General features: G+C 52.4%; 5 protein-coding genes across 12 annotated transcripts in view; 2 read left to right on the top strand and 3 right to left on the bottom strand.

Annotated features, from left to right (window-relative positions):
- Positions 1-9, bottom strand: part of CDC42SE1 (CDC42 small effector 1) — a 1767-nt gene extending 1758 nt beyond the window's left edge. For both annotated transcript variants that reach the window (XM_035346579.1, XM_035346578.1), the window contains exon 1: positions 1-9. This exon is cut by the window's left edge and continues 122 nt beyond it. The gene's annotated coding sequence lies outside the window, so the exon portion shown is untranslated.
- Positions 1-151, bottom strand: part of CERS2 (ceramide synthase 2) — a 22751-nt gene extending 22600 nt beyond the window's left edge. The window contains exon 1 of the mRNA XM_035346575.1: positions 124-151. The gene's annotated coding sequence lies outside the window, so the exon portion shown is untranslated. The remainder of the gene's footprint in view (positions 1-123) is intronic.
- Positions 152-1756: 1605 nt separating this feature from the next.
- MLLT11 (MLLT11 transcription factor 7 cofactor) lies at positions 1757-4234 on the top strand. 2 transcript variants are annotated; one of them, XM_035346648.1, is made up of 2 exons: positions 1757-2117; positions 3076-4234. In XM_035346648.1, the coding sequence occupies exon 2, from the start codon at positions 3083-3085 to the stop codon at positions 3350-3352; it is 270 nt and encodes an 89-aa protein (XP_035202539.1). In that variant the 5' UTR covers positions 1757-2117; positions 3076-3082; the 3' UTR covers positions 3353-4234. The 2 variants fall into 2 exon arrangements, with proteins under 2 accessions (XP_035202539.1, XP_035202540.1); XM_035346649.1 differs by lacking the exon at positions 1757-2117 and adding an exon at positions 2503-2650.
- Positions 4235-7978: 3744 nt separating this feature from the next.
- GABPB2 (GA binding protein transcription factor subunit beta 2) lies at positions 7979-23290 on the top strand. 6 transcript variants are annotated; one of them, XM_035346411.1, is made up of 10 exons: positions 7979-8012; positions 9830-9892; positions 10160-10299; positions 11423-11590; positions 11940-12134; positions 13391-13541; positions 16203-16316; positions 17736-17921; positions 19423-19556; positions 20383-23290. In XM_035346411.1, the coding sequence occupies exons 3-10, from the start codon at positions 10192-10194 to the stop codon at positions 20668-20670; spliced, it is 1344 nt and encodes a 447-aa protein (XP_035202302.1). In that variant the 5' UTR covers positions 7979-8012; positions 9830-9892; positions 10160-10191; the 3' UTR covers positions 20671-23290. The 6 variants fall into 6 exon arrangements, with proteins under 6 accessions (XP_035202302.1, XP_035202298.1, XP_035202303.1 ...); XM_035346407.1 differs by having other exon boundaries at positions 16200-16316; XM_035346410.1 differs by having other exon boundaries at positions 7984-8012; positions 10157-10299; positions 16200-16316.
- A 726-nt stretch (positions 23291-24016) lies between these two features.
- VPS72 (vacuolar protein sorting 72 homolog) overlaps positions 24017-25323 on the bottom strand; it is a 16494-nt gene continuing 15187 nt past the window's right edge. Inside the window, exons 6-7 of the mRNA XM_035346414.1 lie at positions 24725-24733; positions 24017-24492 (exon numbers count right to left, since the gene is read on the bottom strand). Coding sequence (XP_035202305.1) covers positions 24477-24492; positions 24725-24733 — 25 coding nt within the window. The 3' untranslated portion in view covers positions 24017-24476. The remainder of the gene's footprint in view (positions 24493-24724; positions 24734-25323) is intronic.

Here is a 25323-nt window from a genome sequence, read left to right as displayed (position 1 = left end):
CGCGAGCGGGCTCAGCCTCCCAGCGGGGTGTCCCGGGGCCCGCCCGCGCGATGAGCTGCACCCGGTCTCAGCCCGCACAGGCGAAGCTGGGTGGGGGCCAAAGGGGGGGGGGGGGGGGGGGAAAGCCGCCCGGAGCCGCCCCGGGGCGCTAGGCCGGAGCCAGGCCGGCTCGCACAAGATGACTTCCCGGTTGGGAAAGCACCGCTCGGCGGCTCCTGCGTCACCGGCGGGGAGCGGAGCGGAGCCGGGCCTCCCGCGGGGCGCCGCTCCCGGCCTCCCGCGGCGGGGCGCGGGGCTGCGCCCCCCCCTCTCCGGGGGGTGCCCCCGGCTCCGAGGGGCTCTGTCGGGGCGCGGGGGCCGGGCTCGGGCCCCCCCCCCGGGATGCGGCGGCGGAACGGAGGGGATCCCCCCCGCACGGGACGGTGCCGCCCCGGGGGCAGCAGGGCCCGGGGGGGGGGACGGGGGGGCCCGGGAGGCCCGGCGGAGCTCCCCATTCCACCCCCGTGCTGCGGCAGGGGGGGACCCCGGGGGCCGTGCCCCAGCTCCGGTACCGGATCCTCACCCCCTCCCCCCCACTCCCGCCCCCGCCGCTTTCCCGGGGCTTTTTTTTGGGGGGGGGGGAGGGGAGAGGGGAGCTTCCGCAGGGTCTCACACCCGCACCCCCCCTCCCCCGGCGGGGCCGCGCGTCCCGGTAGCAGCCCCCGTTACCTGCGCTCGGTGCCGGTGCGGGGTCCCGGGGCGGTGCCGGTTACCGGAGCCCAGCTCGGAGAGGCCCGGTGGCTGCGGGACGCGGCGCTCCCCCGCCGCCCGGCACGGCACGGCCCGGCACGGCCCAGCCCGGCGCACAGCTCCCACCCTGGACGCCGGCAGCATTGCAGGAGCCGCGGCTGCGCCGGGGGCGGGGGGGGGGACACGAGGAACGGGGCGGGGGGAACCGGGAGGAAACCGGGAGAGCTCCGGGGGACCCTGGGGGGGGGGTTCTGGGGCTCAGCGGTGCCGGGGGGTCCCTGGAGGGCCTGCTAGGGATGGGGTGCTGGGGCTCAGCGGTGCTTGGGGCTCTGGGGGTGCTGCTGGGGGGGGGCAGGCAGGACTGGGGGTGCCCAGCATAACCGGGGGTCCCCCCAGCGGGGCTCGGCGGAGCTGGGGGTCACCGCCAGGGCTGGGGGTCCTGGGCCTCGGTGGGTCTGGGGGCTCAGCGTGGAGCAGGTCTCGGGGTCCCGCTGCACCCCAGGGTGACGTTTGCCAGCCTTGAGCCCCCTTTTTCCATGGATGCCCCTCGAGGGAGTGAAGCCCTGGAAGCCCCCCTGGCTGGCCCAGCTGCGGGCGTCAGTGCCACCGCATCGCTTCCACACTGGGCTCTTCTTGCACAACGCCCGCTGCAGCAGCACCAAGGGCCGCAACGCCCCCGCTGCCTCCGTGGCCCCCCCAACCCAAATCCCACAGGGGCTGGGGTCCCAGCCTGGTGCCCCCCAGCTGGGTTGGAAGTGGCCCCTCCAACCCGCCCTGGACGAGGGGGCCAGGGTTTGGTGCAAATGGCCGCTTGCCTCCTTTTACACGCCTTTCCAGCCTGCTGTCCGGTTTGGGACAAAAACCTGACATTTTTCATCTTGTGCCCCAACCAGCAGCGCTGCAAAACCCTGTGTGGGACACGGGCACCCCCAGACCCCCATCCCACGCTCACCTGCGAGCTGCCAGCCCGCAGCCCTCGGTCTGGGGGTGCTGGGCACCCCCCTGCCTTGTACACAGAACCTCACCAGGACGGCTGGGGGCTGGAAACGGGGGCGCTGCCCCCCCCCAGGCTGTGAGCTGGTGGCCATGGGGTGAGGCAGGCTGGGCCATGGCAGGTGGGCCATCTCCCCTCCGCACGCCCAGCGTATCCCCAGCCGCCTCCCACGCCTCCGCCACCGCCTCCGCGTCCTCCCCTCCGCGCCTGCCTGCCCGTCCATCCCGGCACGGGTGGGGGCTGCTGACTCATCTGCCCACAGCCCCCCCACGGCGGGCGCTGCGAGGGGCTGCATTGCAGACCCAGACGCGCCAGCAGACAAAAGCGACGCTGCGGTGCGGTGCGGCTGTCGGCACAAAGAGCTGCCGGCCTCCAGCCCTCCTTCCCTCCGCAGGTACGGCCAGCGGCAAAGGGCTGGGGGTGAGGGAAGGGGCTCGGGTGGGGACCCCGGGATTTTGGGGGTGAGCGGCGGGGATCGGGTGAAGGACAGCGCTGAGCACGGCGTGCCCACCCACCCGACTTTTCTGGGTGAGACGTGATGTGGGGGGCTTATCTCGCATCCGTTGCCTTTTTCAGAGCAGAATTTGTAATTTTTTTTTTTGCTCTTCTGTCACCTCCCTTCGGGGCTTTAAGCCCGTTGTCCACGGTGCTGCTGTCACCACAAAATAACGCGGGGCAGAAGGCACCCGGAGATGTTCCCATTGAGGAGGAGGCTATTTAAAACCGCTGCGGCTTGCTTTCCCCGGGGGTGACACAGGAGCCTTTCATAGCCTCCGAGTTCAATGGGGGAGCGTAAATTTAGCAGGCAGTCCCCCCTTGCTGCAGGGCTGGGCCGGGGGGGGGGCTGGGTTCGAGGTACGCCTGAGTCATCCTCCAGGATTCAGGGCATAAAACGGGAGCACCGGTGGGAGAAGGAGGCTGTTTCAGGTCAGACAGTCGATTTGAACCCTTGGGGGGGGGGGGGGAGGTTGGCTGTGCACCCCCAGGGTACGGCAATGCCTTCGGCTTCGTGCACAGGGAAGGGGCAAGACCCTTTTGTCGGAAAGGGGCTCTCTCGGCTCCTGGCTCCTGTCCCCGCTGCCGGAGTGGATGGGGGGGGGAGGGGGGGCAGCTTCTCAGTGCCCCCCCCCCCTCTCCTTTTTTTCCGGCCCCCCCCCCCCCCCCCCCCCGTGCCAAAGCACCCAACGGGCCAGGTGGGGGATTCCCTTGGGAATTGCTATGCCTAGGACGGGCTCCCCGCCCCATCAGGTTGCTTTGGGGACGGGACCTGGCCAACACCGCAACGCCTGAGAGCGCTGGCGGCTTCGGGGCAGCCGACCCAGGGCGTTCCTCCTCCTCTCCCCCCTTTGCAGCCTGACGATGCTGGACACCATCAGCAACCAGTACGACTCCTTCATCTACTGGAGGATGCCGATCCCGCGGCTGGAGCTGGCGGAGCTGGAGGGGCTGGGGCTGGGCGAGGGGCCCCTCTACACGCCCCGCACCGGGCTGGCCAAGCTCCCGGGGCCGCGGGAGGCAGCTGCCCAGGGCAGCTCTGCCGAAGAGGACAGCCTGCTGCCCTTCAACAGCTTCAACTTCTGGAGAGCACCCATCGCCAGCATCAGCTCCTTCGATTTCGACCTCATCTGACAGCCTCCCCTCTCCCCCCTCCCCTCCTCCCCGCTAGGCATGCCAGGGTTTGGTTTTGTTGGTTCTGTACGGTGTCGTTTTTTTGTCTCTGGGCGCTTTTCAGCGTTGCAATTGAACCCCACAGCTCGCCCCGGCCCTGCTGGCGGGTGGTGGCATCCTCTCTGCCAAGCTCCAGCCTCGCCTCGTGCCTCCTCACTCCACTCCTTCCTTCGGGAAGCATCGCAGCGGAGCAAGCCTGGGGCAAGCAGGAACCACTGCGTGGCTTCCAGCAGGAGCCCGGCCCTAATGCCGGGTCATCTTTGAGGTCAGCTTTCACATGCCTCCTCCGTGGGCCCAGGTTTATTCCTCAGTGCAATCTTTTAGTGGGGAAAAAAAAATCACCAATCTTGAATCACTTCAGCTTTTACACATTTTTTTTCCAAGATTGTTCTCTGGGAGAGCTAACGTGAGAGCTCTGTCTTTTTGGATGTGCTTTTGGGGTTTGATGTGGTTCCATGGGGCGTTTTGTGAAACTGTAGCGGATCCTGGTGAAGTAGTGATGTGGAACATCCCAAAATTGTCTTAAGAGTTCAGGGGCAGGTGGCCAGAGGCAGCCTGAGCGCTGAAAAGGCTCCAAAAAGAGGCAAATATTGGCAAAATCATGCTCTCCATTATGACAGTGGACAGCAGGTCTCCGGTCACTTCCAGGAATTACCCATCCTGCTGGCAGAGGTGAAAAACGTAAACTCCCCTGCACAAAGCTGTTTGATTTCTGTGCCCCAAGCTGTGAAAACCACAGGAGAGGTATTTAAAATAAAATGGTTTAAAAGCATACACAGTCCTGCGGGCACTTCAAAACCCAGCTAGGCTGGAATCGAGTTTTTTTCAGTAATTTGCCATTAAATTGTTTCCTGTGAGCTGGTAACTGAAACAACAACATGTAGCCTTGGACAAAACTTATTTATTTATTTATTTATTTATTTATTTATTTATTTGGTTGGGATGCTGGAAATTGGAAAGAATTTGGAAAAGTTAGAGGCCTATTTCTGGGTCCCCTGCACCTGGCAGAACCGTTTACATCAATATTGTGTGGGTGCACGAGAGCTTGTAGGAACAAATTTTTCTGTTTCCCCGGGCCATTTGACTATTTTGACACCATCTCCCCCCAAAAAGATCAAACTTGAAGAAAAGCATAAGCTTTGGAAATCACCTATGAATTGAATCCTTGAAAAAGTAAGTTTATTCTTTAGGCTGGCACAAAATATTCTCTTTCAACTCACAGTCATCATCACTGATTTCTAGATCTGTGCGCAGGCACACGCATTCATGTACGTATGAGTGCAATGAAAAAGCCCTTTCAAACTGAGAATGGGAACATCCCTCTCTGAGGAGCGTGCAGCCGAACATTCACCACTGTGGGGCTGCTCCACTACAGCGGTTATTCTTTCTTCTAAATGAAATGTCCGCAAGATGGACCAGTTTCCCTCAAATACCCGGACTTTGACCAAGCTCCGTTTTCTCTCGGCAAAAGGTCTCCTCAGCTCCGCTCCAGTGTGTGACCCGTGGGTGTTGGCATGGGCCAGGCCGTGAGCTGGCCAACAGCTTTTGGACACTTTGGTTTTGGACCAGGCGTTTAGGGGCACGTGTCGGGGAGGAGGAAGACCTGCGGGCGCTGGCCAGGACCATCTCACAGCCCAAGCAGCTGAAGCCCCGCTGTGATCGCTGCAGGGAGGGCACACCCTGGTGGAGAGGCAGGCTTGGCGGCCGTGTGCTCAGCACACCTTGAACAGGCACCAAGAAGAGAGAGAAACCCACTAAATACAGCAAACAAACATCAAAATCACATGGCTCTCCCATACGATGATCCCAAGATCAAAACAGCAGCGAGGAGGAACTCCTGGAATTTCTCCAGGACGTGGCACCGTGTCTTCAAAACCCATAAGACTGCCTAGAAATGTGCACTTATGTTCCCCACCAAGCTGTCCTGCTCAAGCCCATGTATTCTGTAACCATGGGGCAGATAAGCAAGTGCCTGTCTGTCCCTGATAACCCATACTGGGGCGCTGAGTTTGAGCGAAGACGGCCGTGGTGCACAGCACAGCAGGGTCGAGTCTGGTAGCAACCAAAAGCAGGGAGCATTTCACCCCTAGCCCCGACAGCATCCACGTTGTACCAAGCGAGTCTGGTCCAGCAAACAGCTCCCACACGAGACCTGGCCTTTGTGTCCAGCCTTCTGTAATGCCCAATTTGCGCCTTGGATCCATCTGAAAGAAATATCATCAAATAAAAAGTACAAGACAGGTAACACCTGATTTGCCTTCACAAGCCGATGTTTTCTGACCTCTACCTGCTGTACTCTCCCACCACTTGCCCCTGATTACCCCCATGGAAGTATATTTTGTTTTGTTTTTCAGTATTTCAAAGTGCCCTGGTTTACCCCAAGGCCCCAGACTGTAAACAGTTGCTGTACCTGGCAATCTGTCACTGCTGCTTTACTCTGCTGCCTTTAACAACTGTTAATAAAGGCTGAATGTCCTCTTGTGTGAGGTCTAATCCTTCCCAATCCAGCAGTTCATGGCAGGAACCAAGCGGGGCATTTTCAGACCCGGTGCTTTTGCTGTGCCTTTAAATGCCTGGCATTCCTTAGCCTCTCAGAACAAAAGATTTTAGCTTTTTCTACAGCTCTACATAAAATCATCTTTCTTTTCTCTGTTTCACAGAAATGGGGAAACATCAAACAAAGCATCTTTGCAAATGCTGTGGATTGCTCGCCCCATCCTGGCTGTTATTGGGGGAGTTTAAGCGCAGAAAATATAAATTAGTAACCTAATGGATTACTTTAATTTTACCCTGGACTCCAGTCTCTCTCTCTTCACATTTGAGCAGCTCCACTGGTTTGCTCCCATCAACGCCCTCTGTTCCTTAAGGCTTTTTCCTCCTGAAGCCTTTTTAATTCATTACATTTCCAGATCACCTCCAGTATTCAGACACTTAAACTGTAAATCATTAATTCAGGTAAAACGTAACGTTTTGCTAAATCTGGAAACAGACAGGAACAGCCACGAGTGCAAAGTAGATGAAAAATGCTGCTTAGTGTGGATGGGAATGCTGAGCCTTGCACAAAACACCGGGCAGGGAGAACGGGGACGTTCAGAGGGGTAAACGCTGGTAGGGACAGCTTTGAACTGGCTGATTACAGTGGTAAAAAATCATCCTGCCTCCCCTGTAAACCAACCCCCCTTTAGTTCCTGGCTGCCTGGGCCTGAAGACAGGCAGGGCTGTGTCACAGCCGGGCTGGTCACGGCCATACCAGGGCAGGCTCCAGCCAGCCAGTGCCCTGCTGAGAGAGGCTCAGCTCCTGGGCCTCGCACCAGCTGGCAATCCATCTCCATCGATGACTTTCTTTTCCTTTTATTACCACACTTTGAAAAGAAACGAGTTTTTGCTTCTCCTGGCGCTCACAAATGGCACATGCAGCACGTTTTGTTTGGGTGCAGTGCGGCTGCCTCTTGTAGGAGGCTCACACCTGTGATGTTCTCATTGTTTGAACATTGTCATTCCCCTGCTTCGCTGTGGCACAGCAGAGGAACGTTCCCTTTGGAGCGGCCACCGCTGCCCAGCCTCTGCCCAGGCCTGACAGGGCAGCCCCCCAAGGCGTGGGGTGGCCCTGGTTAAAGGGAGCAAGCCGCCAGGGGAGGTTTAGGTTGGATATTAGGAAAAACTTCTTTACTGGGAGGGTTGGTAGGCATTGGAACGGACTGCCCAGGGAAGTGGTTGAGTCACCATCCCTGGAGGTATTTAGAAGACGTTTAGATGTAGAGCTTAGAGATGTAGAGCGATATGGTTCAGTGCAGGACTTGTTAGTGTTAGGTTAGAGGTTGGACGCGGTGATCTCCGAGGTCTCTTCCAACCTAAATGATTCTGTGAAATCTATTAAGTGCAGGCTATTGCGGACATACACGCACAGGAAGCCCAAACAAGCCCCCAGCAGTGACCCGGAGGAGACTCCAGCGCTTCACATCCACCTCCAAAGAGGTGATCAAAGTGCATCTGGGGCAGCTGATGGCGGTCCATCACCACAGAGCACGGCATAGGGCGCCCTTCTGCGGGTGGAAGCCATCTCGGAGACAGAACGGTGCTCAGGGAAGACGTGCACACACCATACAAAGTATATCGACACCCACAACCGTACCCAAAGGCCGGGGACCCAGCCCCACGCCGCGGTGCCACCCACACGATCCCCGCCGCCGCCTCAAGGAGGCGCCACGGCCTGTAGGCGCCGCCGCCGCCCTTTTATAGTTGGCGCCCAAACGCCTCTGCCGGAACTACCTTCGAAGTGCGTGTTCCTCCGCCTTCGGCAAATGCAATACCTTGGCCAGAGAAAATAATCCCCTCCCGGGCTCCCCCGCCGCTCGGCACTTAATCCACCCTCCCTCCCTCCCTCCCGGCCCGTGTGAGGAGGAGGAGGAGGAGCAGGAGGAGGAATTTCTTAGCCCTCCCTTCTCGCCCTCCCTCTCCCTCCGCGGACTCTTTGGTCGCTGAGTACCGTATCCCTCCGCTGCTTCGCCTCCGCGTCGGCCATTTTGTGTGGCCGGGGCGGGAGGGGCGGGAAGAGCCAGGAGGGGGGCGGGAGAGGAGGGGGGCGGCGCTGCGAGCGCCCGGGGGGGGCCCGAGCCGGAGCGTGAGTGGGGCTGGGGGCTGGGGGCTGCCGGCGCGCGTGCGTCGTGTGTGCGCGTGCCCGAGGGGAGGGGGGGCTTCGGGGGGTGGGGGGGCGAGGGACGGGGTCGGTATCGGGGTGTCCTCGGGGGGGGGCTTGGAGGAGGGGAGGGGGCCCGACCGGGGACCCTGGCGGGGCGTTGCGCTCTGGGAGGGGGCTGGGGGGGGGAAGCAGGGTCCCCGCCGAGGCCCCGGGGAGCTCGGACCCCTCGGCCGGGGGTGGGGGTGTCCCCGGGGGGGCGCCGCCGTGCCGTGAGGAGAGAGGCGGGGGGGGCGGGGGGGGAGCGCGCCCCTTGCCGTGCTCCTGGAGAAGGGCGGGAGCCTGACAGCGGCCGGCCGGGAACAACGCCGAGGGCTCCGGGGCATGAACCGGCGGCGTTACCTGGCGGCGGGCTGGGCGGAGAGCGGGAGGGGTCGGGGAGGCCCCCGAGAACTGACGTGACAGGGATTCCGTTTAATGCGGAGAGAAACCGGCGGGTTTGGGTAGCGACCCCGCTTCTCCTTTTCCAACCGCGCGCAGCATGGCCAACTCCAGCCTCGTAAATGTGCGAGCTGGCCGTAAACCTTGCGACCGCAGAGCCCGGTGGAACTCCTCATGCCTGGAAAGTTGAATGCGAGTGTTTTCGACGTGGGCAACGAGAAGGAGCACTGTAAAAATAGCGCCTGTCCCACAAGGAGTCAGAGAAAAACAAACTGGGAAGTTCCTAAAGGGCAGGGGGTTGTGGTGGTCGGACACAGACGTCCTAAATGCATCCAAGGTGCAGATCGCCCCCTGAGTCCTGGGCTCATCCCCCTTGGGGATCTCCCTTACGCGGAGCCGGAGGGTTTTGGCTTGCTGAGCCGCAGAGGTGTCAGAGCCGGGTGCTGGCACTGTGCCGCGGTAGGGGACAGATCCAAAGGAACCCTTTCCTTTCACACGTTGGAGGAACGGCTCGATTTTTTTATGAATATATCGTTTTTTCCTCAAGCTCATGCTTCTAGAAGTGTCTTCGTGACAGTAAACTAAGCATCAGTTGGTTCCTGACTTCCAGGACTCGAGTGTTGTTGTAATATCTGCACGCTTAGAAAGAGCTGCAGGTTTAAAATAATCTTACAGAGTGAGATGTGTTTCTGGAGGGAGAAGTTATCAAACAGCGTTGCCCGATGAGGTTTGGGGCTTGCCGTTCAGCTTTACTTTCAGGGGCTCGTGTTACTGATGGCTGTCTGCATGTAATGCATCACTGAGGAAAGAGTGCGACATTTCTCTTGAATTCTTCATACAAGAAAGACCCTCTGTTAGAGCTTTTTCAGAGAATTGCAGTTGAAGGAAATAAAAAAAAAAATCCTTGAAGGGCGTCAGTGCTGTTGGAGTCACTGCTGCGCTGTGGCGTAGTTGCACAGACAGGCGTTTGTAGTCACCAAATGAATGTTGTAGGAGAGTTAGTGGATTGACTTCAAGTCAGTCTTTCATGGGACTGGCTACCAGCGTAACCCTATTGTGGAGAAAAATGCTGTAGTTCACTGCCATAAACATGGTATGTCGAATGTAGCGTGGAATAAAGAGACGCTGTTGTCTGGTAGGCTGACTGCAGGACTAGGAGCTTTTGAGTTCTGCTCCTTTTATGACCTTGACCAAGTCACTGGAGTCACCAAGGTTTGTTTTATTCTCTCCTGGCAGAGAGCAGAGAGAGTTCCCTGATGCTTAGCCCCAGACGCTGGGGTCAGAGAGAGTCTTGGAGATGAAAGCACTTTGAAAATCAACGTGATGTTGTGCAGTAAATGTGAACCGCTTTGCTTTTGTAGGTTCTGCTCGTGAAACGGGATCCACATGGGCAAGTCTTTGTGTCTGTACAAGGTGCTGTTGAGGTAAGTGGGATGTTGCAGGAGCTCTGGGGCCTTGTAAGGTCTGGTCTGCAGCAGTCTGAGACTGTGTGTTACCTTCCCTTGATGTTTGAGGCACAGAACTGAAAACTGATGGATGCTTTTGCCTGTTTTTTTTTATGGGGTTGGGCCTAGTTCTGTGTGTCTGCTAGCCAGCCAGCCAGACCTTACTTGTACTGGGTTTTGTGTCTGTGCCTCACTGTCTTGTTTCTTCATTTGTTTTCCATTTCTCGCTCCCACCTTTTAAAGCAGCTTTCAGCAAATACTTGCTCCCATGTATAAAGATGTCCTTAGTGGACCTAGGGAAGAGGTTGCTAGAAGCAGCTCGCAAAGGCGAAGATGACGAAGTGCGAACGCTGATGGCAAACGGTGCTCCGTTCACCACTGACTGGGTATGTCGGAGGGATACAGGCCGTGAAGTGCGTTGCACATGTACTCTTTGGTGCTGAAGGGTAGAAATGGGATAGAAGGATAAATATTCTATCTATATCAATAGAATTATATAAATAAAATAATGTTATAACCCAGTAAAATAAGTAAAAACAACCCTGTAACCCAGTAAAATAAAGAGTCTGGATTGGCAGATAACTCACCTCTGCATTTCTGTGGCAGAGCAGATTCCAGATGAAGCACTTGAGAAACCATGACCTTCGACAGGCAAAGACAACTTCACGTCTGCATAAAGACTGGTCTCTTCCTGAGACACAACAGCACAGTCCTAAGTACTGTACCGTTTTGCCATGTCTGTGGATTTTGATGCTTTAAGAAGTGCGATTCCCAACAGCTGAGATAAATAATGAATGAAATGGAATGGGGAGAATTGATAAACCTCTCAGTAATGGGACGTTTCTTTAAGTGTGCTGTATTTAATGAGTTCAACTTTGCCAGTCAAGAAATTAATCTTTGGTTTTGTTTTCTTCCCTTCAACAAACAAACAAAAAACCTAACACCAGCCCATGCTGGGTTGGAAAGGAAATAAAAGGCTTAATGAAGCTGAAGGGTAACAACTGGATAAACAACTGGATCATAGCTGATAGGTGGTCAGTAGCTATTTTCCATCACCAGTACCCCAGCTCGTCAATCTGTTCATCCATAGCTTTGCAAGACGAAGGGATTACCTGTGTTGAGAGGAAGCAAAGCCTAGCAATATTCTGATGCTGACCTTTTTGAACCGGTGGCACAATTATCCGTGGTGATAGAGAAAAAGCAGAGCTGTTCTGCTTGACTTCTGAAAAGAAGCAGTCCGATGGTCCGTTACAAATGAATGGCACAGTGGAGAAAGTAAAAGTGTGTCTGACTTTCAGGTTACCAGATAACATAAAGACCTTTAGAACACTTCATGTTCGTCGTAAAAATGCTTTGGGTGTGCAGCCCCCTATTTCTGAGTAGATAAAAAAGATTAGTTTCTTCTAGAAGCTTTGTCATTCTCGTTACTGCTGGACATGCGTGCGATGATTACTTTGCCTGCCCTCTCTTGCTGTGCACCAACGCTAACTCTCCCAAATTAACGTGCAGCTTGGGACGTCGCCTCTTCACCTCGCTGCCCAGTACGGCCACTATTCAACAGCAGAGGTGCTGCTTCGAGCTGGCGTTAGCAGAGATGCCCGAACAAAAGTGGACCGGACTCCGCTACACATGGCTGCAGCTGATGGACACACTCACATTGTAGAATTGTTAATTAGGGTAAGTACAGTAAATCAGGTGTAATTTCAGGCAGGTCTGAATGGCCTGGGGATCTGTTGATGTCCCTGATTAAATGCTAGCACAGGTACCACCTTTAAGACACAGTGAAATACCTCCTGCAGGAGGGAAGGAAACATCCTGTGAATGCTGAAGTTAAAGTGGTGCTGTCAGAACCTAGTGACCGTGTCAGAGATTTGTTTTACCAGCTGCTTTGTGAATAATCCAGAGGAGAGTGGTTAAAATCAGAAGAGTACAGCCCAGCTCCTTGACAGGGGTCTGTTACATCTGCTCACTGATGCTTTGTATTGAGAAAAGACAGCGTGCTGACACTTAACGTCTCTGTTTTTAGAATGGAGCTGATGTAAATGCCAAGGACATGCTGAAAATGACTGCTTTACACTGGGCGACAGAGCATAACCACCGAGACGTTGTAGAGCTGCTCATCAAATACGGAGCTGATGTCCATGCTTTCAGCAAGTTTGATAAGTCAGCTTTTGATATTGCTTTGGACAAGAACAATCCAGAGACTCTGGTAATACTGCAGGTAGGCTGAGGAAGGAGAAACTTGCTGCTAATTTTGTGACCCACAACTGCTGGAAAAACTAGAACAGGTGTTTCTTACGGCAACTCTCAGATGCTCAGACTAGAAGCGCTAACTTCCATCATGTGGCAGGCCCACGTGGTGGTGTTTTAACCTGGCAGGCAGTTCAGCACCATGTAGCTGTTCGCTCCCCTCCCAGTGGGATGGGGGAGAGAATTGGGGAAAAAAAGTAAAAGCTTGTGGGTTGAGATAAAGATGGTGTAACAGGACAGAAAAGGAAGAGAAATAATATGTACAAAGCAAGTGATGTGCAATGCAACTGCTCACCACCCGCTGACCCCTGCCCATCCCATCCCAGTGGTTCCCCCCGAGCCCTGTCCGGCCACGCCATATTATCTGTTCAGCATGACATGGCGTGGTATGGAACATCCCTCTGGCCAGTTTGGGTCAGCTCTCCTGGTTTTGTTCCCTCCCAGCTCCTTGGGGGCTGTCCGCCCCAGCCTACTCACTGGCAGGGTGGCGCGAGAAGCTGGAAAGTCCTTGACTTAATGTGAGCACTGCTCAGTAAAAGTTAAAACATCAGCGTGTTATCAACATTATTCTTATCCTGAACCCAAAACACAGCACCATGCCAGGCACTGGGAGGAAAATTAACTCTGTCCCAGCTGAAACCAGGACACGTGGCTTGGCAAATGGCAGTTCTTGGTTCAGATGTCACCAGCCCAGAATCTGTCTGGGCTGACTTCATGGACTCTTGTGTGAAATCAATGAATGATCACCCCTGGCAGATGAATCATAATATCCCAAGGTAGGAGTCTAAATATGCTGCATGACTCACGTGCCAGAAATGTGTATTTCTCCCTGTTGATCTGGAAGGGAATCTGGGTGTCTACCTCAGGCAGATCTGCACTAGGGGGAGAGGGATCCTGTTGCGTCTGATGGAATCATTTTCTGTTAGAAAAAACTGGAGACGAGGAGGTAGATTTGTTAATTATTATTATTTCTCAACCAACCAGTGTGTGCCTACAAGGACCAAATTGGCTGACAGGGTTTGAATTGCACGCATCTTGCGTGATAACATGCCACAGTGGTGTAAGCTGTCAATTTAGGTGGCAGTTTTGTAATAGCTTTTGTACTCGTGTCACTGATGTGCTGCAGAGAGAATTAATCTGCCTCTGGGATGTTACCAGGATGCCAAATACTCCTGTTTACCGCAGAAGGCATAAGGAATACACGCTTAACCCCGATGTCTTTCCTAGGAAGCAATGCAGAACCAGGTGAACACACATCCAGAGAGAGCACATCCTGTCACAAACACCGTGACTGTCACCTCACCATTTATTCTTGCACCAGGGGAAATTCTCAATCTTGCCAGTCTCGTCTCATCAGCGAATGCCAAAACAACCTCAGGTGAGGTTTTATGGGACCTTGCATGGGAAAGTCTTGAGAAAACTTCTCGTCTACGAGGTTCATAGGGATGCAGACTGCTCACCCGTAGGGGGCAGAGGGTCATTTAGTGGAGGAAAAGTGGTGAAACGCTGCCAAATGCACCAAACTTCTGCTTCTAGCCCCGGAATACATACATATATTTTCCTGTTGAAGGCAGCAAAGCAAATTTCTTCCTGATGTAAGTAAGGGTAGTTGTACCGTAAGTGGTGAAGCTCTACTGAGCTCAGCTGCAGGCCTGCATCAGGTCTGTTAAAAGCACCAGAGCTTGGGAAAATGGATTTGGATGACTGCAACGGATGAGTAATGGAAATTAGTGCCTGCACCAAATCTGTAGCATGAGAGAGCTGTTGGGGAATGGTTTGCTTTGTTCTCTGGTGGCTAGAGGAGTTGCATGGATATTTTGGTATACGTAACGTTGAGTAAGGAACCAGTGAAAAGTCTCTTCACAATCAGCAGGTCTATGGGATGTGCGTGTTACTCATTCTCCACCATTCCCTCTCCACACGTTGGATGGGAACAGTTAGGTTCCTCACTGTCCTGTAAGCCCTCGCTTAGTGGGGAAAATGCTTTAACTTACGGCTGAGTGCAATTTCTTTTTTGTGTAATTCCAATATTCCTAATAACTCTAAAATTAATTTTCTGTATTTAGGGAAATCCAAACCATTGGGGTTTTTTTCAGTCACAGGCTACTAACTACAAGTTTTGTGCAGCTATTTGGCCTCATCCTGCAAACACTCCTGTGTGTGAGTAATTCTTTGGTTAGTGGGGCTGTTCACATGCATGAGTGTTTGCTTATTAACTAGAGTGCTTTAAAATCTTGGAGAGTGACGTTCTGCAGCCTCACCCAGACCTCTCTGCCTGTGTCTGGCCATAGCGAATTCACCAACACCGGGCTTAATCTCAGAGCTTTCAGCGCTGCTCCCAGCTTTAAGGCACTGACAAATCCTGATTTAGAGGGGGCAAAAGGAATAGAAGAGTTGTGTTACATCTGTGAGGAAAACACAACGTGACTGCCACACAACATCGTCAGTGAAGGCTGTTCCCTAAACTCAAAGGGGCATAAGGCTCGAAAGGCCCCTCGAAAGGTTGCGTGCTACGCGATCCTCTTGCCACGGTCCGTGTTGAGCGCTGTCTTGGAGCCCGGTAGGCATCTGAGGCCAATGCCCTTGCCTTTTTCAGTGCCACATCACAGTGGTGACTTATTGCCCCCGTGTGACTTGACTAAAGTACCCGGGGTTGTTCCCCCCCATAACATCTCCAGCATCAGCTGGGCAGTGCCAAACAGGCGGTTCTGAGGTGCTCCTGCTCCAGGCCGTGTCAGGGTTTTTTTTCTCATCGCACACAAGAGGGCGTCAGGGACTGCACTTCCCCAACACCAGCAAAAAATACAAATCCCTCTCGTATAACCATTTACAGCTAGTAATTCTTCTCACTTCTCTTAAATTCCTTATGTCTTCAGTTACTGAAGAGCTTTTTAAAGGGGAATAAGCTTATTTAGCTAGTCTGAAGAAATCTGATTACAAGCTGCTGAAAACATTCACTAAGCCCCACAGCATTTTCATGTGCCTAGCCCATATCCTTTTTGGAAGTATTGTTTGAAAATAAATCACTTGATAAGCTTCATAAAATCCAGGAGCCAGGGAGTGAAAGAGAAAATGGGCAGCAGGGGTTGAGGCAGGGGAACCTGATTAACTTCCCGTCGTGTATTTACCATCTATGCTGGCAGCGAGGTGCAGGAGCTCACTTTGTTTTGTTTTGTTTTTGGAGGGGGGGAATTGTGCGTTACGTGCATGCAAATAAAATACTGAGTGTGCACCCATTGACCTCAGTTTCCTGTTCCATTCTTATTAAGTCTGTTTTGAATAGGAATTACTGCGGTCAATTGGAGGAAGAAACATTGTTTGTGGAACTGAGAAGACTTGCTTATCTCATTGAAATCAATGCACCATTTAAGTAACCTTGCGCTTCTCATGCCTAGACCTGAGAGGGGAGGAAAAAGGGAGCAGTGTGCCCAGTACGTTGACCTGAAGGGATACACTTAGCCAATTTCTGAATTTGAGCAAAAGGCTCTGTTGACATAGTTGATGCAGTTCAATACATTCCTTAGGATTTGCAATTTTGAAAGTTACAATGATAAGCTGCAAAGCCAAGTAATTATGCGCATAGCAAAAGCACTCTGCATAATATCACAGCAATCAGAGCTCGGCACGGCTACATCTTGAAAAAACATCCACGTCTCCAGATCGAAGATCGGCATGCCAAGTAGCCCAGCAGACAGTCTGCCTTTCTGTAATCCCTACAGTGATGCTGGAGCAAATCAGTTCACATTGCCGCGCTTCTTGTTACAAAAATAAATAATAAATTAATCAAATTCTGGTTTAAATCGGATGAAAATTATCGTAAGGTGTTCAGAGTGAGCATGCTCTGTCCTAAACATCAAAGCCCTTTTTACAGTTAGTAGGAAAGGCACTTCTCGTGACAAGTGATCTGTTCCGCTTCCCTTTCACATTTGATGTTTAGATCTCTGGGTGACAAAATGCTTGCAGTCTGACTGCTGTATTTCCTCTGCAGATGCAGCAGGTCCTGAAAATTCTTCAGTTTTCCCCCATCTCTCTCCAGCAGGTGACTCACACGTGTCTACGGTGCAGTTTTCCAATTCAACAACCTCAGTGCTCGCCACGCTTGCAGCCCTCGCTGAAGCATCAGCACCTCTTTCCAACTCAAACAGAGCTACAGGTAGGGGAGCCCAGGTGCATGCCCATGCAAATTTGGGCAATCCTAGTGAGTCTCTTGGCAGGAAAATGAAGGAAATTTAAGATACCTGTGTGCAACTGCAAGTGAGTTTGCCTTTTTTCAGGGTAAATAAGAGATGATGATAAACACTCGTGAAGCAGTGGGGTGATTCTATTTATTTATTTATTTCTAATCCCATTTCAAACTTAATTCAAAACCCAGCAACTGTTGTTAATAGAAATAACTCCGTGTTTATGAAGTGGCCAGCCTTGCCCGGACATCACGTATGTTGCTCTTGGCTTGCTTTATCAGTTAAAGAAAAGAAAAAGAAGAAAACCCCCTCAGAATATGGATTTACTTTAATACATAAGTGTGGAGAAATGTTTGTTGAAGAAGGAAATTGTCTGAAATGTTTCCTGGTCTGCAGTTTGCCAGCTTGCTCGGCTTCACATCCCTGTAAAATCTTGGGAGTCAACCGATGTTTTGAGTCTCTTGAGGCTCTGGTAACTTTTTCTTACAGAAAGTGCTGGCTGTTTTCTTGTGTTTTATTTTTTGTTTGCTTTTTGTTCTAAATGATCAGTTATTATGTTTGTCCAGCGTAATGTTTGACCTTTAATTGACTTAACTGACTTAATTGACTTAGGAATTTGATAATTAAAGTTTATATAATCCCTTCACCTTGGAATTTATCTCCTTCCCCAAAGCTAAGCATTTTTGCTAGAGTCTAGGTATGAGTAATTTGACTTGAAGCAGTTGGTGCCATAAGACTGATTCCTTGTCCTGTGCTGCTTGAAGGTTTTCCATTTTGGTACCCAGCACGTGTGCAGCGGTCAGATACTCTCCGTTTCCTGTGCTTGCAGCGTATGCTGGGAGCAGGAAGCAGCCCAGGGTTTGCAATCCTGATTATTTGTGCAAGCCGTAAAGGTCCCAGAGAGCGGAACAGGTCTGCAGACACCCAGCCCAACCTAGCAGCCTCCTTAGGGTTGCTTGCTTTGGCTGTGTGTGTGGGGTGGGGTCCCTTGCAGCGTGAGGAGTTTGTGTCTGGTTTGTCTTTGTCAGAGCTGGGGGAAAGGTCTCTTAGGGCAGCTTGGCAGAGCCAGGTCTGCTCAACAGCTGCCTCAAGCTCCGGTCTTCATTAATTTGCTGGGATGCTACTGCTTCGATCTTACTAATTTATGGAAAAAAAATACCCGTTTTTCTCTGTAAAAACTGCTTTACAGAAGTCTGGTGTGTTTTTGTTGCTGTTGTTTTGTTCACCCCACACACACACTTTAAGACTTACTATACTTCAGATTTGTTTTCCATAAGCAGGATTCTCATGCTGTGAGTTGAGCTTTTTCCCCAGGCTTCAGTTTCAATTCAAGGAAAAGAGAAGGAAACGCTGACTTTTTTTTTTTTTTGGCACGCCCTTTATTTCTCAAGGTAATACAGAGGAAATAGTGGAAGCAACTTCTGTCGACTCTGCCATACAGCAAGTGGTCGGTAGCGGAGGGCAGCGCGTCATCACCATTGTAACCGACGGAGTTCCCCTGGGCACCCTGCAGACGGCCGTCCCCACCAGCGGCCTCAGCCAGCCGTTCATTGTCACCATGGAAGATGGGCAGCAAGGTATGGAGGAGCCGAGCTCGGGAAGCTGTAAGGCAGCGCTGAGGATTACCTTCAGAAAGAAAAAACCACTGGTGGCTGTACACCTCACAGAGCCACGCGAGGAAGGCTGTTCGTATGGCTTGGCTTGTCAGCAGTGCGGTACAACAAACAGATCCCTGCCCGGCCGCAGGGCTCCCGGAGGGGTTAAAACGCCTGTGGGGCTGACGCCAGTGGTAAAGCTTGCCAGTGGCTCGTTTGCAGCTAATACACATCCGTGCTGCTACGCTTGAATGTTTTGGTCTTTGTATTAAAACCAAACACCTTCACCATAAAGCTGTGGGATGAGAAGTGCCGCGTTAGCTGCTGTCTCGGGCAGGCAGGAGAGGTGGTTCTTCTATCTTGGGGCCAGTGTCCCAGTCAGGGAGTGAATCACTTGAGTGCTGAAACTGCAGCCTGTTACCTTTGGGAATTACTCCATCGTTCACGTCAGAGTTAGCGTTAGGGCATTAGTATCAGCGTAAACGTACCTCTTCTTCCTCTAACTATAGTTACATAGCCTAAGGCAATAGAATCTATCAATTTTACAAGGCAGATTCAAATCGTGTTCAGTAACGCAGGGCAGAGCTGCAGAGCGCTTCCCGTGAATTCTTATTTCCGCGAGGGCTGTAATTCATCGGCCTTGTCTCCTCCTGACAATTCTTTTAACGTGTCCAAGGGATACTTGATTATTTGGGTTAATATTGGTGCAGGAAAAAGAGGATTAGGAATCGAGCTCTCCTGTGACATGCGTGCAGTGTGAGATAGGTTACATCATTTCTGTCTGCTTACGGACTTTGTGAGTGGACAGCAATTTTCCAAAGCTGTTAATTATTCAGAATTATTTTCCAAATTACTACAAATAATTCCTGGCTCGTAGCCCATTCTGGGTCTAAGGCAGACAAAGAGAGAACTGTTTAGGTAGAGCTACCTTCAGTAGCTCACGTGGTTCATTTCTCCTCCTTGGCTGGACGAATTCTTTCTACTGGCTTCCCAAACTCGTGTGTGCAGATTTAAAACGCGTTTGTTCTTCAGGGTATTTGCAGCTACTGCATGTGCTTAAAGCTGATTCTGAGCTTAGCCGGGGGGGGCTGTCCGTACAGGGAATTTTCGAGAAGAGTTTTCTGTTCCTCTTGCTTACAAATGTCCTGGCTAATAGTGGCGTTACGGAACCATCAAAAGGATCATTTCACTTCACGTGTGTTCGGAGATGCAAATCTGACTTGGGCTTCTGTCAGCCCTGTTGTGGTAGTGGGACCCTGAAATACCCGGGTGCTTCCTACCGCCAACGGGCTAAAACAAGGGCCTGGATAGAGGAAACTGAAAAGCTGCTCCAGAGTTCCTTCCTCTCCAGAAAAACTACAGCATCGCCAATCTGCAAGTCTCTTTTTCTTCAGAACCGCTCTGATGCAGTGACTTCTTTCAGGAAACAGCTGTGCAAAGGCATGTCTCACACCGCATAATTTGTCACCTTTTAATTTTTCAGTTTTAACTGTACCTGCTGGTCAGGTTGCAGAAGAGACTGTTATTGAAGATGGAGATGACGCAGAAGAGGAGGAAGAGCCACTGGCCAAGAAGCAAAAAGTGGAACAAAATGTAAATGACTCGGAGGAAAGCAAGGTAGATATTCCTTCTCGTAACTGCTGTCGTCTCATGAGTGGTTCTCTGCTGTGCTGAGAATGTTGGGCTCCCGGTTTCCCAAAGCCATCAGAGTGGAGGTGAGCTGTGCCCTGCTCAGCTGAGCCAGAGGATGTTACTGCAACGACCCCTGCGTGGTGGTTCCCTGCTCTCCCTGCACATGCTCCTGCGTTAGCACGAACGTGCAGGCGGTTGAGCCGAGCATTACTGAGTCAAGTTTTCCTGCTACCCGCAGCAAAAGAGCCAGATAAATCCCTTGTTGCAGTTTCGCCTATGTCAGAGCAATAGCTGGGAGTTTTTACGTGAATTGTGGTAGTTGACTGCGGTTATTTAGGATTTCTTCTAGAAGTACAGCATGTAGGCTGGGTGTAAACCACATCTCAGCTCTTCGTCCACGCAGCAGGAATGGCTCTGTCTTGGGGAAGAACAGTTTTCTTGACTGCCTGAAAACTTTTCAGCACAGATAGCTCTTTATTTTTCTTTCTCGCTTACTGCTTACGCTTGCTTTCCAGCCTTTGAAATTCATCCCGGTGAGCTGATGTGTGACTTAACCAGCTCACCTCCCCGCACGTGTTGGGGAAACTTGCCAGCCACTTTGTGCCTTCCTTTGTCCCAGCTGATTCTGGTAACCTGTGACAAACGAGCCAGTTGAGCAGAGCTCAGCTAAGCGTGTTACTAGCGCTGCCGTAGAGCACTTTGCTTTTGTAACACGGAACTGTTCTGGTAGTGGCACACCCTGTTTCCTTCTGCTGACCTTCCTGTCGCAGGTTGGGCCTCCATCACGGGCTCTCGACTTTGTTTTCTGTAGGACAGCGATGAAAGGGAAGTGCTACAGCAGCAGCTGCAAGAGGCGAACCGGAAAGCTCAGGAATATCGCAGCCAGCTCATGAAGAAAGAGCAGGAAGCGGAGCAGTACCGGCTGAAGCTAGCAGCCATGGTGAGGCAGCAGCCCAACGGAGCTGAGGTAGCAGTGCTCGAGGACGTCGCCGAGGTAGACGCAGTTGTGGTAACTTCGGAAGACATCGAGGGGTCTGCACTGCCCATGATGGAAATGGATCAGCCAACTGATGTCACTGTGGAAACTGTAACCTCCTAATCCTGGGTTATTGACTTGGGTTTGTAAAGGAAAATAACACTTTTTTTTTTTTTTTTTTTTTAATAAGGTGCTGTTGGCAAACAGCGTTGAGAGCAGAGGGCTGTTGTCAGAGCCACCGCACAACTGGAAAATGACGCGATGGGGCTGCCTGAACGGTCCCGTCACCAGGGATAGAAGCTCCTACAGCAGCTCACAGCATAACTCTGCTTTCAGCACAGTGCCAAAAGGTGCTTTTAAAGCTTGGCCTTGAAAGATTGAAAGCTTTTACAAATTTTAGCCAGCAAGTGACCTGAAGGCTTATTTTGTGATGTTAATACTTGCATTGTTGGGAGTGGAAAAGAAATACCTCATTGCCAAAGTAGCTGGTATGAGCTCTCAGCTGCCTGGCAGTTGTGGCGCTGAAAACAGACTTCATGCAATCACCCGAGGTGGTCGCTGCCTTCTCTGAAGTTGAGTGACCAGATCTGGATCTTCAGATAAAAAAAATCTTGGAGTGATGCATTTTTATTTACAGTCTTCTGGGGTGCAGGGGAGGGGATTTCCCCACCTCAGCTAGGCAATGGATTGGCATTGAACAATTAGGTTGTGTTCCAAAAGCCTGCATTTGGCTCACTAGAGGCAAAATTCAATGCAAGAGCAGAGGCCAGGCTGACCACGTGTCAGCTGGAGCGCTGCAGGATAGCCGGGGATGTTACATTTTGCCTTCTTTGGACTGTGGAAAAGTTCGACGGAGCTCTGCATCAGAACCTTCAGCCACCCAAAGGGATCACCGAGAAATCCTCCTCAGTTTTATGAAGATCAGTCAACTGTTCTGTTTGACACTTCCGTGCTGAAGAGCAGCGCTGACTGATTATGGATGCAAAACTGTGCATTCAGCTCTTGCTGTAAGACAGCTTGGGAGCCGCTTTGTCTCTGGAGATACATATGTCACTTTTTTACTAAACAGTTTTTATTTTTAAAGATGCTGAAACCTTTTTTAACAAGCAGCTGATCTTGTTACTGCAACGTTCATATTTTTTTACCCTGCGAGCCTGTTCATGAACGAGGGCAGCTAAACGCTGTCCTCGTTGCGGGCTTGTGGACTGCGTGCTTCAAGGCAGTGTGGAAATTGATCGGAAGGGCCCTGAAAAATTGCATGGCGATTGATGATGAAAGCTTTTTCTCCCTCGGCAGTCATGAGCAAAAGAAGTGGGGTTTAGGAAAACGCCATATGCACGCTGTTCTCTTGGCTGCAGAAGGTTGTAAAGGCTAGGAGCGACTTCCAGCTCCAAGGCCCCAGCAGCTGGCCTGCTTCCTGAAAATGCCTTCTTGCAAGATGAAAATTCAAAGCTGTCTCGGGCCACGGTTTATTGTTTGTGTGTTTGTTTTTTTTTTTAATTTCCATGTCCTGGTTTTGTAACTATTGGCAGTATTTGAGGAAATCCTTCAATTTCATGCTCCTTGCACTGCTTTTTTCCCCCGTTACTTCCAAGCGTGTCCAGATAACCGTTTTCTGTTGGTTCAGATACTGCCAGTGTCCACATTGCTGATAGATGCTCACGGGCCACGTGTGTCACCGTCAAAATCCTGCTTTTCCTCATCAAATCACCCTCCAGGGCGGCGTGCTGCTGCCGCAGAGCGCTTGGCTCTGGTTGATGGCGGTGCCTCGGGGGGTCAGCTCGTGGCCGAAGCGTCGTGGCCTTGTTTGTGCTGGATCCCAGGCAGGCAACAAACGGTTTGCAAAGCTTTGCCGGGCTGCCGTTCACCCCGTCCCACGCAGAAACTCTTGTGCTGAGACACTTGAGAAAGGCTTCGTTCCTGGAGCGCTCGTGTCCAGCGATTTCTTGGAGCTTTGGCCTCAACGGGAGGTCAGCTCTGCCAAAGTCACGTCTCCAGCAACGTTTGGCAGTGTTTAACCGCTCGGGTTCAGTGGCAGGTTTTAGGAGAGAAAGGTTGATGATACTGATACTGTAGGGGCTCCATGAGACTTGAGCTGGGTTTTGAGAAGCTAAGTGCATTTATTTATAAGCAGTGTAGCTTTATTTATAACTAAGACTTTTTGTCTTTTTCCAAAAGATGTTTTGAAGGAGGCTTTAATAATTATTTTGTATGGATGAATGTTTGCGGAGACTTGGTTCCTGGCCGTTGACTTACTCCCTGTGAAGTCAGTCTTTCCTCGCCGACTTCAAGCTTGTATTCAGTTATTTTCTTTTGTTCCCCAGAACGTCCAAAATTTGGGCCCATTTGATGGACTGAAGTCTGTGTTGGAGGGCTCAAGATTTATCAAAGTAAATCCAGACAGATTCTTCTAATATGTTGTTCCCAGAAACATTACTGGGTGTAAAGGGCCACTGTCAACTTTGGCTTCTCCGTTGTGCCTGAAGTTAGTCTAATTATTTGTAAATTTGAAGAGCTCTACAGCTGAAGGCAGCTGTAGTACAAACGCTGTGTTGTGCCTTGGACAGCACTCCGATTCTCATGTATTTCCCTGCTTCCCCCGAAAAAGGCCGGTTTTGGCAAAAAGTCCCTGCAGCTGGCAAACAAACTTCCCCTTCAGAAGAGGAGAAAAAAAAAAGCCTGTGGCATTCACGGTAATTGGATTTCATTTATAGATCTGGCAGAAATAAAGCTGACAGTGTTCTTAACGCTTCGCCTTGTGGGGGGAAATCGCACGTTAGTTTTATTTGTAGAAGTCCTCGCACACGGGGCCTGAACAAAGACCGAGGGGTATTTGATCTATGCCCAGCATTTAGAAAGAATTTAAACTCGGCTGTATCCTCTGCTGCTCCACAGAAAGGGTTTGGGTTTTTTAGGCAGAGAACAGCAGTTTTCTTGTCAGACGTGGCCGTGTGGGTCTGTTGTTACTGGCGAGATGAAGTGGCAGCTTCTGAGCGGGTACACAACCTCTCCTCTCGCCCCCTCCCACTGAAGTCAGGGCTGGACTTCGCCGTGTCAGGGCTTTTGTCGCCCACGCCATCGGAGCCCAGGCACTTCACGGCAGGCCGAGGATGGGCGAGCACAGGAGTCGGTGAGGTTAGAGGCTAAGCAAGCCCCGTGCTCTTTACGGCTGCTGTCGGTGTGGAGCACCGAGATCCTGCTGCCCACGCTTCCAGCCCGACTTCCCGTCCTCTGCGAGCGGGGGATCGCTGTCGCACTCAGCTGCGTGCTTGGGCAGGCAGGAGAGTCCCAGATGATTTCCCAGCGACGCTGATGCAGAAGCTGTGGTCTGAATTGAGTTCTTTCCCCTTTTCACTTGGCTGAAAAGGGCAGCGCGATTTCTGTCCCCCTGCAACCCCGAGGGCAGCAAGGGCACCTGCAGCAGCCCAGCTCTGGCACCTTTGTGCCCCTTGCCGAGACCAGGCTCCCTGCGCTTCGTGTTTCCCCTCCCTCCCTCCAAGTCCTGATCCAGGACTGCTCCCTGGGACACGTTTCAGTCTCAGACCGGCGTGCCTTGTTTGTGCCTTGTTCTCCTGTTTGAGGAGGTGATTTGGTGCTAATTGAACCGTTTTAGTTTTGATTAGACATCGACTTCCCTCTTTCTGCAGTAGCCAGCTATAAACAGTTCCTGTTATCCAAAATCAGAAGCAGGGCGTAGCAAATCCTGTGGGGACGAGCAGGGGAGGAGGTCACAGAAACGTGAGCTCAATCTTCCGCAGCTGACTGTGCAGGGATTTGTTTAGGCTGGATAAACGAACCCCAGGATCATGAGGCTGCGTGTGGAGACGTCCTCCAGGGCTTTCAGCTGGGGTTCCCCATCCCCGCTGGCCGGAGCCCCCCACCCTGCTGCCTGCCTGGGGCTTGGTGCTCACCAGCTCTGCCCAATTTGTTCAGCCGGCGGTTCCCCTGCCCCCCCGTGCCAGGCGCAGTGCCCAGGTGTGTATTTATTGCAGTTGGTGTTTGCTGCTTCCATGCTGCGGGTGCCTTAAGAACCCCGTTAGCAGACAAGGAACAAAGTGCCCCGCGCTGCCCCGCGTTCCCCACAGCTTCGTGTATGGGCTCCTGGTGTGAAAGCTCCAGCTTTCCCATCTGGATTTAGGGTAAATGGTTGGAAATGCGGAAATTTAAACATTTATACATTTTTGTACTGTTTCTTAATAAAATATCACATCCTCAGTGAGCAGCTTTTGTCTTTTGCGTGACCCTTGGCTGCTGGCGGCAGCCCCAGCGCGTTGTCACCTCCTGTTGTCCTCATGCCACCACCAGGAGCACCCCTGGCTCCCCCACCCCTGGGGCTGAGGCCGGCAGCAGCCACCTGCCTGCCCCCATCCCCATTGTCCTGTCCTGCTCCTGTCCCTCGAAACCCCTGACAAAGCCAGGCGGGCGCTGGAGCCGGAGATGTTTAATTGCCAAGTGTTTAATTGCCACGAGCGAGCCCTGGTCCTACACGGTAGGACGAACTGAGCTCTGGCGCAGAGCCCCCTGTCCCCGTCCAGCCTTGTTCCAAGGGGGCCGGGGCCATCGGCAGCTCCTACGGCCCCTGGAGCAGTGAATAAATTAGGGGGGAAAGAAAACGAAACCCTGGGGAAGCCGGGGCTGGATGGGAACACGGGGCCCCTCCTCAGCTGGGACCGAGGTGGGGGTGGCTCAGGGGCATGGGGTCACTGGGGCTGGCACTGGGAGCAGCTGGGGGGGCCCCAGGGCTCAGGGCTGGCAGGTGGGGGGGGGGGGGGGGGG

This window comes from Oxyura jamaicensis, chromosome 25, assembly GCF_011077185.1.
Source record: "Oxyura jamaicensis isolate SHBP4307 breed ruddy duck chromosome 25, BPBGC_Ojam_1.0, whole genome shotgun sequence".
Lineage (NCBI taxonomy): Eukaryota > Metazoa > Chordata > Aves > Anseriformes > Anatidae > Oxyura > Oxyura jamaicensis.
Note: the sequence above shows the minus strand (reverse complement) of the source record. Positions and strands in the feature narration are given on the sequence as shown.

Excerpts from the sequence above, each read along its gene's own strand:
- MLLT11 (XM_035346648.1), top strand. The coding sequence starts at position 3,083 with ATGCTGGACACCATCAGCAACCAGTACGACTCCTTCATCTACTGGAGG.
- GABPB2 (XM_035346407.1), top strand. The coding sequence starts at position 10,192 with ATGTCCTTAGTGGACCTAGGGAAGAGGTTGCTAGAAGCAGCTCGCAAA. Across the intron at positions 11,591-11,939 it reads TTGTAGAATTGTTAATTAGG|AATGGAGCTGATGTAAATGC; the intron begins GTAAGTACAGTA and ends CTCTGTTTTTAG. Across the intron at positions 19,557-20,382 it reads ATGACTCGGAGGAAAGCAAG|GACAGCGATGAAAGGGAAGT; the intron begins GTAGATATTCCT and ends TGTTTTCTGTAG.